This window comes from Impatiens glandulifera, chromosome 4 (assembly GCF_907164915.1).
Source record: "Impatiens glandulifera chromosome 4, dImpGla2.1, whole genome shotgun sequence".
NCBI lineage: Eukaryota > Viridiplantae > Streptophyta > Magnoliopsida > Ericales > Balsaminaceae > Impatiens > Impatiens glandulifera.
In genome coordinates this window covers 5,729,886-5,744,911 of record NC_061865.1, presented here as the reverse complement: position 1 = coordinate 5,744,911, position 15,026 = coordinate 5,729,886, and the positions used below count along the sequence as shown (strand labels likewise).

Genomic DNA, 15,026 nt, shown 5'->3' with positions numbered 1-15,026 from the left:
TAATTCGAGACTCTAAAAACAAGAAAATATCATTACACTTTTTTCTTTTTTTCTTTTCCCTTTTTTTAAGTCACAAACACCATATTGTATCTTATGAATCAAACCATAAACCAGTAGAATTCAATAATGATATTTCATCCTCATCTAAAAATCTTTCTTTCTCTCTCATCATCCACAACACAAACACAAGCTACTCTCTCTCTCTCTCTCTTACTTCCCGTTTGGCAATCCAAATCAACCAATCAGAATCCAGCAAATTAGACCTCTACAGATAAACCAAGATCATCTCCCCATGGCTGAAAACATCTCTTTTTCCCTTCACTCTAAAATCCAAACTAAACTCAACCTCATAAAACCCTTGTCCACTGGTCACAACATTGCTGCCACGTGTCCACTACTCACACCACTTAACACCATTGTCGACTTCAGACATCAATTTGTTGTCAATTCTCTCTTCACACACTGTTCTTTTTCTCTCTCTCTATAATAAGTAAATGAACTATCAACACAAGTTCTATACTCTCCAAAGGAGGAGGGAGTAATCACTAATCAAGAATCATCATACTTTCTCTGTTTTCATAAAAATGGCTTCTTTAGTTTCATCTCCCTTCACATTACCCAAATCAAAACCAGATCAAATTTCATCAATAACCCAAAAACATTACTTCCTCCATTCATTCCTTCAAAAGAAACCCACAAAAACCCGGTTCAGATTCAAATGCGCCGCTGTCGGTAACGGTCTGTTCACCCAAACCACTCAAGAAGTCCGGCGAATCGTACCCAACAAAATCCAAGGTCGTCCAACGGTCAAAATCGTGTATGTCGTTCTAGAAGCTCAATACCAATCTGCACTGACAGAAGCTGTTCAAACACTCAACAAAGATGAAACCTTTGCTCAATTCGAAGTGGTGGGTTATCTTGTTGAAGAGCTTAGAGACAAAATTAATTACGAAAGTTTCTGTAAAGATCTTGAAGATGCTAATATCTTCATTGGGTCTTTGATTTTTGTTGAAGAACTTGCTGTGAAGATCAAGAATGCTGTTGAGAAAGAAAGGGATAGACTTGATGCTGTTTTGGTTTTCCCTTCAATGCCTGAGGTTATGAGATTAAACAAATTAGGTTCTTTTAGTATGTCTCAATTGGGTCAATCAAAAAGCCCTTTTTTTCAACTTTTCAAGAAGAAAAAACAATCTGCTGGATTTGCTGATAGTATGCTTAAGCTTGTTAGAACATTACCCAAAGTTTTGAAATACTTACCAAGTGATAAAGCTCAAGATGCCCGTCTTTACATTCTAAGTTTACAATTCTGGCTAGGTGGTTCCCCTGATAATCTAGTCAATTTCTTGAAAATGCTCTCCGGATCATACATTCCTGAGTTGAAATCGATCAAAATTGGTTATTCCGACCCTGTTTTGTATCTAGACACTGGAATTTGGCACCCTTTAGCTCCATGTATGTTCGATGATGTAAAAGAGTATCTGAATTGGTACGGCACAAGAAGAGATACAAGTGAGAAATTGAAAAGGAATGATTCTCCAGTGATCGGGCTTGTTCTTCAAAGAAGTCATATTGTAACCGGAGATGAGAGTCATTATGTGGCAGTCATAATGGAATTGGAAGCTAAAGGTGCGAAAGTGATACCAATTTTCGCGGGGGGGTTAGATTTTTCAGGGCCGGTTGAACGTTATTTCATCGATCCGGTTACTAAGAAATCGTTTGTGAATTCGGTTATTTCGTTAACTGGTTTTGCACTTGTGGGTGGACCGGCTAGACAAGATCATCCTAAGGCAATTGAAAGTTTAATGAAACTTGATGTTCCTTATATTGTTGCTTTGCCTTTGGTTTTTCAAACTACTGAAGAATGGTTGAATAGTACTTTGGGTCTTCATCCAATTCAAGTGGCTTTACAAGTTGCATTGCCGGAATTGGATGGTGGAATGGAACCTATTGTTTTCGCAGGACGTGATCCTAGATCAGGTAAGTTTTGTTTTTTTGTTTTTGTTTTTGTTGTGAAACTTGATGTTCTTTAATGATGTTCTGTTTTGTTTGTTGTTTGTAGGGAAATCACATGCTCTTCATAAAAGGGTGGAACAACTTTGTACTAGGGCTATTAGATGGGCTGAATTGAAAAGGAAAACTAAGGTATTTGAATTCTTTCTTTACTTCATTTATAATTTTTCTAGTTTAATAATTAAATTAACCCATAATACAAGAATACATTTTGTATATGTGCAAAGAGACAAAAAATAATACTCTTTTTTAGACCTACCTAGAAGTCTTATTGTTTAGTCATAAATTTATATAGGAATAGAAGGACAAATGTCATTAAATTTGTTAATATCTATAATTAATATTGCCCAAACCTAAATTCAACTTGCTTTTTCAAATTGGACCAATATCTCCCATTTAGGCATAGTAACATTACTAGTTAGATTATTGCCTTATGATACAAGAAATGATCCAAAAAGTTGGAATTTTATCACAATTACAATCATAAAAATAATCAAATTTGATTTTTTTTAAAGTAAATTAGATCAAACTTTTATAAGTAGTATTTTAGATCATACTAGAGGAAAAAAAACCCTGATCAAAATTTTTTACCAAATAAGTTTGTTAACTATAGCTCAATATTGTCAATATTTTTCCTTGTTGGGAACATCATCGTATCATATGCTTATTTTAAAAGAGATAATTTAATGTATTCATAATACATGCTTAAGTGGGTTTTTGCGACTATAAACACAACTATTTAATGTATTCATAATGCATGTTTAAGTGGGTATTCGCGACTATAAAAATACTCGCAAGGACGGATTTATGTAGGGGCTCGGCCCACCCCGAATTTTTTTTTTTTTTTACGGTTCAAATTTGACTATACCCGCTAATTTTTAAAAAATATTCAATACACTTTAATATTTTTTCCTCTAATTATTAAAAAAATAGTAAAACTTATCTATATCCACTAATTTTATTCAGAATTTTCTCGTTATTTTTTTAACCTCACTCTAATTTTTTTTAAGCCCACCCAAACCCTATTTCCTCGTTCCGTTTAACTATTCGTAGAAACAACTTTGGAAAAGAGTGGATAGTTTAGTGTGTTTTATTTATGTATTTGTGTTACTTTAACTATACCCATTATCTTTTTAATTGGAAGATTTCCTTTGAAAGTGGACCACAATTTTGAATTTTGATTGAATTGCCAATGTTGATTCATTATCATGAATCCATGATCATCTTCAACCTTTTAATATGTTGTTTTCGTGTCGAATCATTGATCTCATACGAGAACCTTTATGTCAAACCAATCGATTTCGGTCTCATTTATGCAAAATCGAACAATTTTAAAAATCCTTTTTTGAAAAATGCAGATGGACAAGAGGCTTGCTATAACTGTTTTCAGCTTCCCGCCAGACAAAGGAAACGTCGGAACAGCAGCATACTTAAACGTCTTCTCCTCCATTTACTCGGTTCTCAAGGACCTCAAACAGGACGGTTACAACGTCGAAGGGCTGCCCGAATCATCCGAAGAACTAATCGAAGAAATCATTCACGACAAGGAAGCACAATTCAACAGCCCGAATCTAAACGTGGCATACAAAATGGGAGTTCGAGAATACCAATCGCTAACGCCTTACTCCAATTTACTCGAAGAAAATTGGGGTAAACCACCCGGAAACTTAAACTCCGATGGAGAAAACCTATTGGTTTATGGCAAACAATATGGTAACATCTTCATCGGAGTTCAACCAACATTCGGCTACGAAGGCGATCCAATGAGACTCCTGTTCTCAAAATCGGCTAGCCCCCATCACGGTTTCGCAGCGTATTATTCCTTCGTGGAGAAAGTATTCAAAGCCGACGCGGTTCTTCATTTCGGAACACACGGTTCTTTGGAATTCATGCCCGGAAAACAAGTGGGAATGAGCGACGTTTGTTACCCCGACAGCTTAATCGGAAACATCCCCAATATTTATTACTATGCCGCTAACAATCCATCAGAAGCCACCGTGGCGAAACGCCGGAGCTATGCGAATACGATAAGCTACTTAACTCCCCCTGCTGAAAACGCAGGATTATACAAAGGACTTAAACAATTGGGCGAATTAATCGCGTCTTACCAATCGCTAAAGGATACTGGTCGCGGAAATCAAATCGTGAGTTCGATTATAAGCACGGCGAGACAATGCAATCTCGATAAGGACGTTGATTTACCTGAAGAAGGACAGGAATTATCAGTTAAAGAACGCGATCTCGTCGTCGGGAAAGTTTACTCGAAGATCATGGAAATTGAATCGCGGTTATTACCATGCGGGCTTCATATAATCGGCGAACCTCCGACCGCGTTGGAAGCTGTCGCGACCCTTGTTAATATCGCGGCGTTGGACCGACCGGAAGAAGGGATTTCGGCGCTTCCTTCTATATTAGCGAACACGGTCGGGCGCGATATAGAAGATTTATACCGCGGGAGTAACAAGGGTGTATTGAAAGACGTCGAATTATTAAAACAAATAACCGATACCGCGCGAGGTGCGGTTTCGGCTTTTGTCGAAAAAACAACCAACAGTAACGGTCAAGTGGTTGATGTGGCGGGAAAACTCTCTTCAATATTGGGGTTCGGGTTGAATGAACCATGGGTGGAGCATTTATCGGGTACGAAATTTGCTCGGGCCGACCGAGAAAAGCTTCGGGTTTTATTCGGGTATTTGGGTGAATGTTTGAAACTTATAGTGGCAGATAATGAATTGGGTAGTTTGAAACAAGCTTTGGAAGGGAAATATGTTGAACCGGGTCCGGGTGGGGATCCGATTAGGAATCCTAAGGTTTTACCGACGGGTAAGAATATCCATGCGCTTGACCCGCAATCGATTCCTACTGCCGCGGCAATGCAGAGTGCTAAGGTTGTTGTCGAGCGGTTACTCGAGAGACAAAAGGTCGATAACGGCGGTAATTACCCGGAAACGGTTGCTCTTGTTTTGTGGGGGACGGATAATATTAAAACTTATGGGGAATCGTTGGCTCAAGTTTTATGGATGATCGGAGTTGAACCCATATCCGATGCTTTTGGACGGGTCAACCGGGTTGAACCGGTTAGTGTTGAAGAACTTGGGAGGCCGAGGATTGATGTTGTTGTTAATTGTTCGGGAGTTTTTCGTGACCTCTTCATTAATCAGGTATGTTTTCTCATTTCTTAATCAAATCAAACTTAGTAATGATTAATAGATGGTTAGGGTTTATTAAATATATCGTACCAAATTTTTCGGGATATGAAAAACCAATAGTTTATCGGAATTTTTGTATTGAAATTTCGATAATAATACCGAGTATTTTGGTATATTGAGATTTCGATACGATACTGATATTATTGATATTATAAGCTTCTTATTAAAAAAAATGTTTTTTAGTTAGAGAAATATAAATGAATATGATAACACTTCAAGTTTTTTTGGAATTAAGAAATAATAAACTTAAATTTAATTCCTAAAAATAAAAACTAAGATTTAATTTTCGTGGTCAAATTATCTAAGTTGGTTTTTATATAGAAGAAATTGAGATTTTGAACATTTTTTTCTCAAACGTTATAATTTGAGGTTTTTGAAGTTAAAACTATACTAAACAAAATTTTATATAAATGGTTTTAACTTATTATTTAGATATTACATTGGTTTAACTATTGAATTTCGGTGAATAATGACTTAGACTCTCGTCTTCCTAACAAATTCCTGACAAATTCGCTAAATTTTCGATGTTTTACCATATTTTGTTTAATTTTCCGACCCTAATGATGTAAAGAATTTGTTTTTTGTTTGTAGATGAATCTCCTCGACCGGGCAATAAAAATGGTAGCCGAATTAGACGAGCCAGACGAACAAAACTACGTTCGTAAACACGCACAAGAACAAGCCCGAACACTCGGAGTCGACGTAAGAGAAGCCGCAACAAGAGTCTTTTCAAATGCATCCGGTTCATATTCATCCAACGTTAATCTTGCAGTCGAGAATTCATCATGGAACGACGAAAAACAATTACAAGACATGTATCTAAGTCGAAAATCATTCGCATTCGACAGCGACGCTCCAGGAGCCGGCATGACAGAAAAACGACAAGTCTTCGAAATGGCACTAAGCACAGCCGACGCAACTTTCCAAAACCTCGACTCCTCGGAAATCTCCCTAACCGACGTCAGCCACTACTTCGATTCCGACCCGACAAACCTTGTACAGAATTTAAGGAAAGACGGGAAGAAACCTAGCGCCTACATTGCCGACACGACCACAGCCAATGCTCAAGTTCGTACGCTTTCGGAAACTGTTCGTTTGGATGCGAGAACGAAGCTTTTGAATCCTAAATGGTACGAGGGAATGTTATCGACAGGGTATGAAGGTGTTCGTGAAATTGAGAAGAGGTTGACGAATACGGTCGGGTGGAGTGCGACTTCGGGTCAAGTTGATAATTGGGTTTATGAAGAGGCGAACACGACATTTATTAAGGATGAAGAGATGCTTAAGAGGTTGATGAATTCTAATCCTAATTCGTTTAGGAAGTTGATTCAAACATTCTTGGAGGCTAATGGTCGAGGTTATTGGGATACGTCGGAGGAGAATGTCGATAAATTGAGACAACTTTATTCGGAAGTTGAGGATAAGATTGAAGGGGTTGATCGTTAAGGTTTTGGAGACGGAATTTGGGGAGTGTTTGTTCATAATCAATTTGATAACCACTTTTCTATGTTAATTTGTAATTTATTTCAATAATTTGGGACTTTATGTATTATGGAGATATTATTATCATGACATATAAAGCTTATTGAGTTTCCTTACTATTATAGCCCATTTGGGTCCAAAATTTATGAATTATACTTTTTCAAATTAAATTCACAATGAAATTCTTATAAAAAAGCAAATTCAAGAAAAATGGTTAATATTTTCTTGTTCAATTTTGGGCCTAAAACTCTTATTTTATCCTAGATAAGTGGGAAATTGGACGAAATGACCCTGAAGAAAGGGCTATTTGCCTCCGTGGTCATCAGATAATTGAAATTGATCTGATGACCACTTTATTTTTTTTGGACAAAAATACCGTAACGCGAAGGGAGTTTTTTTTATATAAATACTTAAAATTTTTTATTTCGGCATTTTCTTTCTCTCACTTCTCTCTTCCCTCTCTTTCCTCTCTTCTCTTGACGGCGGTGGCACGGAGTCGGCACGGCGTCGACACGGTGAAACTCTAAACCAAAACCTAAACGAACACATTATACAGATCGACGACGAAAACTCGTTCTAATATCAGGTGATTGGATCGATTTATGTTATTATTTCCATTGTGTTCATCTTTAAACCCTAAATCATGAGATTTTTTTATTGTTTATCTTATTGTTCATCTTATTGTTCATCTTGGTTGTTCATCTTGTCGATGATATGTTTGCAATTAATGATGCTCTGATTCGGTTTCGTTTCAGGAAACATTAATTTAATTTTCACGACTTCACGTTTCGCGAAGGCCTTCACGTTTCGCGAAGGGCTTCACGTTTCGCGAAGGGCTTCACGTTTCGCGAAGGGCTTCACGTTTCGCGAAGGGCTTCACGTTTCGCGAAGGGCTTCACGTTTCGCGAAGGGCTTCACGTTTCGCGAAGGGCTTCACGTTTCGCGAAGGCCAAGACGGTCGATGAGCCCTAATTTGTAAGTCAAGAACTTCTTCAGATCGGTCTCTCTCTCCCTCCCTCGATCCGAATTAAGAATCATGTGAATGCTTATTGAATCTTCTTCTTCTAATGATTCATCTTTGATCTCGCCTAGGTTATTTTCGGATTAATTTGTCTTATCATAATGTCTTCTTACTTGCAGCTTCAATCCCGTGCATTGCTAGTTAGGGCTAGCATTTCTGTACTAGGATCTAGTTGATTATTGAAGAATTCTATCTGTATTCGATCTAGATCATAACCTAATCTCCTTTGTAATGTGTTTTGTTGGTCTCTCTTTGGCAGAAGCAGAAGAAACAAGGTCAATTAGGGCTTGCAAGAGGAAGAAGATGGTGAAAGTATCTACCTTCTTTGGAATGACAGTGGGTGCCTTCGTCTTCTGGCAATCCATGCCTTAGTTGGAAAATAAATATTTTGAGACTTAGATTTGCGAGTTTGTGATGGGCGTTATTTTTCAACAATTTTAGGCTGTCATTTGACATTATATGAAAAATGTAGATAATGCTATATTTTGATAATATATGAAATTCAATCTTGAAATCCGACAGATTCGATTAGGATCTCATTTCCATTTCGGAAGATCTTCACACTTTTTAATATGTTTATTTTATTTTCTTTCACAATGGTTTATTTGTCGCATTTAAACGACTATTCATTTCATCGACCATCTAAATAATATATATAAATCAAAATCTATAGGAACCCACCACAACGCTTTATTTGAAACTGATATTTGTTACATGCATCTTTAACAGAAATCACAATTAAATAAGAAAATTGTCTAAAATTTCAACAATGATTTTGTAAGTTATTGGAACATACTATATCTGTAAGAATATACATCTTTTTCCTGAAGACTGTATATCTGTAAGAGTATACATCTTTTTCCTGAAGACTGTACTCCTAAAAGAATGAAACTAATATACAAAAGAAGCTGTTTCCTTCCTCTCATGCTGGCTCTTCTAGCAACATCCCATGCCTTGAGAGGTGCAAGCTCACCGGCTTGAGATGCAAAGAAGGATTCGTAACCGGGTGAATCAAATGCAAAACATGTATGTTTAGATCCCTCTCGAGGAAGCCATGCCATTGCAAATCTCCTCGATTCCTCTAGATTGAGCTGGTAGTACCAACCTCCACCAACCCTATACTGCTACTAATATCTATTTCATTTGCATGCATTTCCTGAACCATCTGGTGATCATAAGGGAAGGCCAAACATCCTGACAGTTGAGTCAACACTTGTAGAACTGGAAATGACTACAAATTTATAGATCACCAATGATTGGTAAACTTAAAACACAGCCAAGGCCACTACAACTCTCCATTTGAAGAAGTATTTCTTATTCCTTCCTTGTACAATTGAGGGTACTACTTTGAAAGAGATGCACTCACATCCTATTATAAAACACAAACAATTTACTTTTCCGGTTCACGATTATCCAAAATAAATAGAATCAGCCAGAGGCAAAGATATACCTTGTCAAAAAGTCCAAGAACTAAAACTGGTACTGAAGTGAAGATAACATTATACAAAGACTAAAATGTGAAGCCATCGCGAAACGTGAAGCCCTTCGCGAAACGTGAAGCCCTTCGCGAAACGTGAAGTCGTGAAAATTAAATTAATGTTTCCTGAAACGAAACCGAATCAGAGCATCATTAACTGCAAACATATCATCGACAAGATGAACAACCAAGATGAACAATAAGATGAACAATAAGATAAACAATAAAAAAATCTCATGATTTATGGTTTAAAGATGAACACAATGGAAATAATAACATAAATCGATCAAATCACCTGATATTAGAACGAGTTTTCGTCGTCGATCTGTATAATGTGTTCTTTTAGGTTTTGTTTAGGGTTTCGCCGTGCCGACGCCGTGCCACCGCCGTCAAGAGAAGAGAGGAAAGAGAGGGAAGAGAGAAGAGAGAGAAGTGAGAGAAAGAAAATGCCGAAATAAAAAATTTTAAGTATTTATATAAAAAAAACTCCCTTCGCGAAACGCGAAGTCCCTTCGCGTTACGCGAAAAGGGTATTTTTGTCCAAAAAAAATAAAGTGGTCATCAGATCAATTTCAATTATCTGATGACCACGGAGGCAAATAGCCCTTTCTTCAGGGTCATTTCGTCCAATTTCCCAGATAAGTTGGGTTAAGTTGGCGAAAGAAGTTGTTGATACTTTATTATTAGATTAATAAGGTTGGGTGTTTTTTCTCAATTGCTTTACTAATAAGAAGAGCTAGGGCTCATTAATCATTTTTTTCATTCATCGATTGAATTTCATATTTGAATGAACCTCGTAATCGTAAAAAAAAAAATGGGTACTTTAACTATGAGCCTAGCAAAAGAAAAATTGGGTGGTACCTCCTTCCGTTGCAGCACCCAGACCTAAGTGCAGGTTAAGTGATTCATGCCATGTCGGAGGAGCAAGATATGCAGAAGAATAAGGCGGTTTTTTTATTTTGATTTAACATGCAGTTGAATGATATTTCATTCATCTTAACCTTAATAAAAAATATATATATATAATATAATATAAAAGTCAACTTTTATAATAATTTTAAATTTATTTATAATAATATAAAATTTTAATATATTACACTATATTTATTACATAAAAATATTATTTTATATAATTATTTTTATAAAAGATATGAGTTAAACGGTGCCATACAAGACGAAAATGGTAGTAAAATAAAATTTCTGAAATATAACGAAAGAGAACCTTATCCGTTGATCGAGAGATTCAATCCCCTAGTCAAATTTTATACAATACTACCACATAGTTAATGTATTATTTATCATGAAATTAGATTTTTAGTGGAATTTTAGAAAATAAAGTTAATTTTACTAGTATACATAAATGCTTGAAGGGAAGACATGATAAAAGTTTGTTTTAGTTCTTTCTCAATTTACATTTATTGTCTTTATTTATATTCAAATTGACAACAAAATTTAAGTATTTATTAAATTTTCTAAATAAATAAATAAAAATCGTTAGAACAAAATCGTTTTTTATAACTTTAACGATAAAGAACTCCAAATTATGACATTTGAAAGAAGAAGTTCGAAGAAGTCCGAAATCTCATTTGACTCCCAATAATAAACCCCAATTTAACAATTCTGTCTAAAAAAAATATAGTTCACTTCGTAAACTTTGGAAAATGAATAATGAGATTAAAAGACGAATAATGAGATTAAAAGACAAGCAATTGAAGTTAAAAAAAAAAAAAAACATTTGATGCAAGTTGATGAAATCTATTTATAACTGGAACAAACAAACATACATGTACACAACACATTAGGTTTTCATTGCTAAACCTACACATTTAACATAATCTGAAACATCAGATTAGTAAGTACATTTTAACCCTCCTCATTTCTTCAGTAAACTTTAAAGAACCCCTTTTTTCCTTGGTAAAATAAAGGTACAAGGGAGAACTCAAAATGGTAAAAAAAAAACAATTTGGCAGTTAAGTGGTTATAATTGCTCAAATTCCTTCAAACCAATTCCAATAGAAGGGGATCACCAGCAGCCATGATCCTGATCAGCTTGATAAACTCCTGTTCGCTTGTTACATTGAAAGGGTGAACTGCGGTTGCATTCACAGAGTAAAAACTTGTCGAGTTACTCACCAGTTTTTCCTTATAAACCATACTGTTAAAAACCGGGTCAAAATTTTGAGGCAAGTCCATTGCTGTGAAAAATAATGGTATTGCCACTTTTTGATGGATGTCTAGGTCTCCCACGAGATCTACAAGATTGTTGAAATCAGTTATAAAACGTCGGGGGATGTAGAATATCTCCGAGCTACAAAGCTCTAGTTGGTTGTTTTCATTTGACATGGATTCCTTATACTTCACTTGGAAGTGAACCGGCATGGAACTGATAACTTTATTCACCATTTCTAGTTGCTTCCCGAACCAATCAGAGTTGCCCTCGGGTTTCACATGTGTCCATGACTTGTGTGCCTGTTAAAAAATGTTTATTAGTGTATTACATAGTTAAACTTCATCATCATCCAGAAAAATCAACATTTGTTATGTTTGCCAAGAATCACATATATAATTGACAAATCACCAAATGGATCTTCATGATGTAGACAATCCCATTTGGAACATTTTCTGAAGCTGAAATTGTCAAATGTATGAATATATGTCTAATTAAGTTATGTTTCCGAATTTTATCTCATCCAAATCAACTTTCAGATGAGATACTTACAAAAGAAAGTGTTTACAAGGAAATTTATCACGTTTTCTCATCCAAAAGCAGACCCAGCTCCAAAATGTGTTTCCAAATGACCCAAAAAAAATCACAATATAATCTAGATCATGATCTAAAAGATAATTTGGATTATGATATACAAAATTGAGTATGATTGTGAAAAAATAACATTTTTGAAAATAGGTTGATTATCTATGTACTAGACCTGTTTGATTACAATGTGAAGGAATGCATATTTTTTTCTCATGTCTTTTTTGTAAAGGAGCAAAAAACAACAAGTTTTAATCGATTTAAACATTAAGAAAGTGAGTGAACTGATCCAAACGATCTAATATAGACCCCACGAGGCATCTCGTACATTTATATTTTGAATTATTTACATATTATGTTGAATCAATCGTGGAACATCGGTGTTACCTTGTCGGTGATCCAAAGCTTTGATTTGTCAGTCTGCAATAAGTTCCAGTAATTAAGGACTGTATCATCCTGTAGAAATAGAAATCCCTCTGCACTTGTAAACCTCTTAACCAATGATGGAATTTGCCTGCAAACATAATTTCACAATTATGAATATGAATGAGAATATCAAGGAAATTCAATTCTTAATAACCTAACTATGAGAAAATAATGTGTATGCCAAATGAAGCCGAAAACCACATTAAAATCTGGATAATCATGCAAATGAACGAATAAAAATCCTATACCAAACAAAAAATCACTTTATATCGACGTAACCTATGTCAGATCGTGACAAAATACCATCACAAGATTGAAATATTTTGAACCCATATGATTGATGATTAACTTACTTGTAAAGATGATCCAAATGACCTTCTTCAACAACAAGATCTACATTCTTCTTCTCTGATAAAATAACAACAGTCTTGAATATTCTACCATAAAGCAATCTCCATTCTAAAGCAGTTCTTTCCACAGGTCCATTACAAAACATTACAAGCACCACATTTCCAAAATATTTTCTCCATTGAATCAAATTTCCAATCTCATAATTCACAGTACCAATCTCCTCAACCCCCAAATGAACAGACGGTATCTTTTGAGGAACGAAACCCTTTCTATCGCCAAAACCAATATAGGCTCGTTCTCCCCTATCGAAATGTGTCGACAATAGCCTTGGCTGTCTATACCTAACCGCCAACAGATCCTGTAGCCAAGCTGCTGTAAATTTCACATCTTTATCTGTCCAAAACCCTTCTTCAGCCATAGCATAACTAAGTTCTAGAATCTTCTCAAACAACCGCAACTCTTTAGATCTCCATTCTAGTAAAAACTTAATCAGACGTCCTACATTGACATGAAGATCTTTCTCTTCGGAAAATGGGTATCCTTCAATTCGATCGTGGCGATGAACCGTAGGTGGATAAACTACAACAAAACCGCCAACTTCCCATAATAGTCTTTGACCAAAATAACCCCTTAAGATATCAGAAGCCATTGTGCTTACTGAAACTGGAAGCATCAATCCCCAGAATGCAGATGAATGATATAGGGTATTAAAGGAATTAACCGGTACCATTATGCCTTGAGGCAGAGCGACTTTAGGGGCATGATCATCGAACCGAATATCGAAAGGTTCCAAACCTGATTTCCTAGTGAAGTAGAATACAGAATCAACATCAGGGAGACCGTTTGATGTTCCTTGTTGTATGTATTGTTTCCCACCTAACACTTCTGTGTAATATTCTTCACGAGAAATTTCGCCTACGTTTTCTAATGGTAATCCTCTCGGCCAAACCGATCTTTGCCCGAAATGAATGTATGGATTTACAACAGTTCGGTTTGGGTTTTCATGGCTGTATTGAAGTATAACATCTTGTCTAGCATCTTTACCAATCAATTCAACATCAAAATGTTTACCAATATCATTATCAATCACATCCCCACGATCATCAGCATCAAAGATCTTAATTGCACCATGTTGTATTGCAAACAAATACCCAACAGATTTTCTAACATATGAATCATATGGCAAGTAATCGATAACCCTATACCCTAACTTAACCTGCTGTTCTAATGAAAGAAATATAGTACCTTTTAAGTTCCAATCAGGAGGTGTTTTTGAGTTTCCAATAGCAAGAACTTGCCATCCTTTAATCTTCAATAAATTCCGAAGCGAATCGGTAGGATGATTCGAAACTGAAACAACGATCCAATTTTCTGAATGGAAATTCGAGTAAGGACTTGATTTATCGATAATGGGTTCGATGTTGTTCCAATTAACACGTGGAAACTCAATCTTCTCGAGCTGTTGGGTTTTGGATTGGAAACAGAGTAACGCGGCTGTGTTGCCTACGTTGCGGAGGAAGAAAACGGCGATGAGGGTGAGAATCAGAAGACTGATTGTAACAACTTTGGAGAAATTGGCAGATACCCATGTGGAGAAATCGAGACTTTTTGATTCGGAGAATCTATTGGAACGGAGAGATAATCTTGGCGGTTTTCTTTGATCCAATTTTGGGGATTTCGGCAAGACGCGATCTTGGACTAACATTGAAATCAATTCGTGGATCTGAATTGAATCTCAGTTCACTTTACTACACTAGTATTACACTATTTCATGTTCTTGTTGTTGTTGTTCTAATATATATATACATATATTGCACCAACTGGTTTCAATTTCAGGTAAGAGGTTGCCGATAGAGTACGGCTGTGTGGTGCTTTTGCTTGACTGTTAATGCAGCCATTTTCATGAGTATTTGTGAAATGTGGGGACTGCTTTCATAACAAATTGTTCTCTTTTTCATTTTGTGAGATTGTTTGATATGGGTTTATTTCATAGGTTTTTGTAGAAAATGAAATAAGATTTATTGATGAAAAGATTGATTATTTATGTCAAATAATTAAAAGGGTTATTTGTATAATACAATTTAAAAGTTTGTAAATAATAAAATTAATTAATAATTTGATTAAAATGGGAATTGTAAGAAATTGTTAGTTCCAATTTTCTAAAACAAACAAGGATTTAACATTTATTGAATTGAGTTATTTAAATAATATTTTTTTATTGAAGTAGGAAATATTGAATTATTTAATAAAATATTAAAGGATATTAATATTTAATAGAAAAAATAGAAAGTATTTTAA

The 15,026-nt window shown here is 35.5% G+C and overlaps 2 protein-coding genes across 2 annotated transcripts; one reads left to right on the top strand and one right to left on the bottom strand.

Annotated features, from left to right (window-relative positions):
- Positions 1–458: 458 nt before the first annotated feature.
- On the top strand, positions 459–6,817 carry LOC124936749 (magnesium-chelatase subunit ChlH, chloroplastic). Its single transcript, XM_047477269.1, has 4 exons — positions 459–1,977; positions 2,060–2,142; positions 3,369–5,171; positions 5,811–6,817. Exons 1-4 carry the CDS (start codon positions 585–587, stop codon positions 6,663–6,665), a joined length of 4,134 nt encoding a protein of 1,377 aa, XP_047333225.1. The 5' UTR covers positions 459–584; the 3' UTR covers positions 6,666–6,817.
- A 4,102-nt stretch (positions 6,818–10,919) lies between these two features.
- On the bottom strand, positions 10,920–14,545 carry LOC124933943 (probable glycosyltransferase STELLO1). The gene is made up of 3 exons (XM_047474392.1): positions 12,731–14,545; positions 12,339–12,465; positions 10,920–11,668 (listed from the first exon to the last, which is right to left on the bottom strand). Exons 1-3 carry the CDS (start codon positions 14,431–14,433, stop codon positions 11,198–11,200), a joined length of 2,301 nt encoding a protein of 766 aa, XP_047330348.1. The 5' UTR covers positions 14,434–14,545; the 3' UTR covers positions 10,920–11,197.
- Between the last annotated feature and the right edge of the window lie 481 nt (positions 14,546–15,026).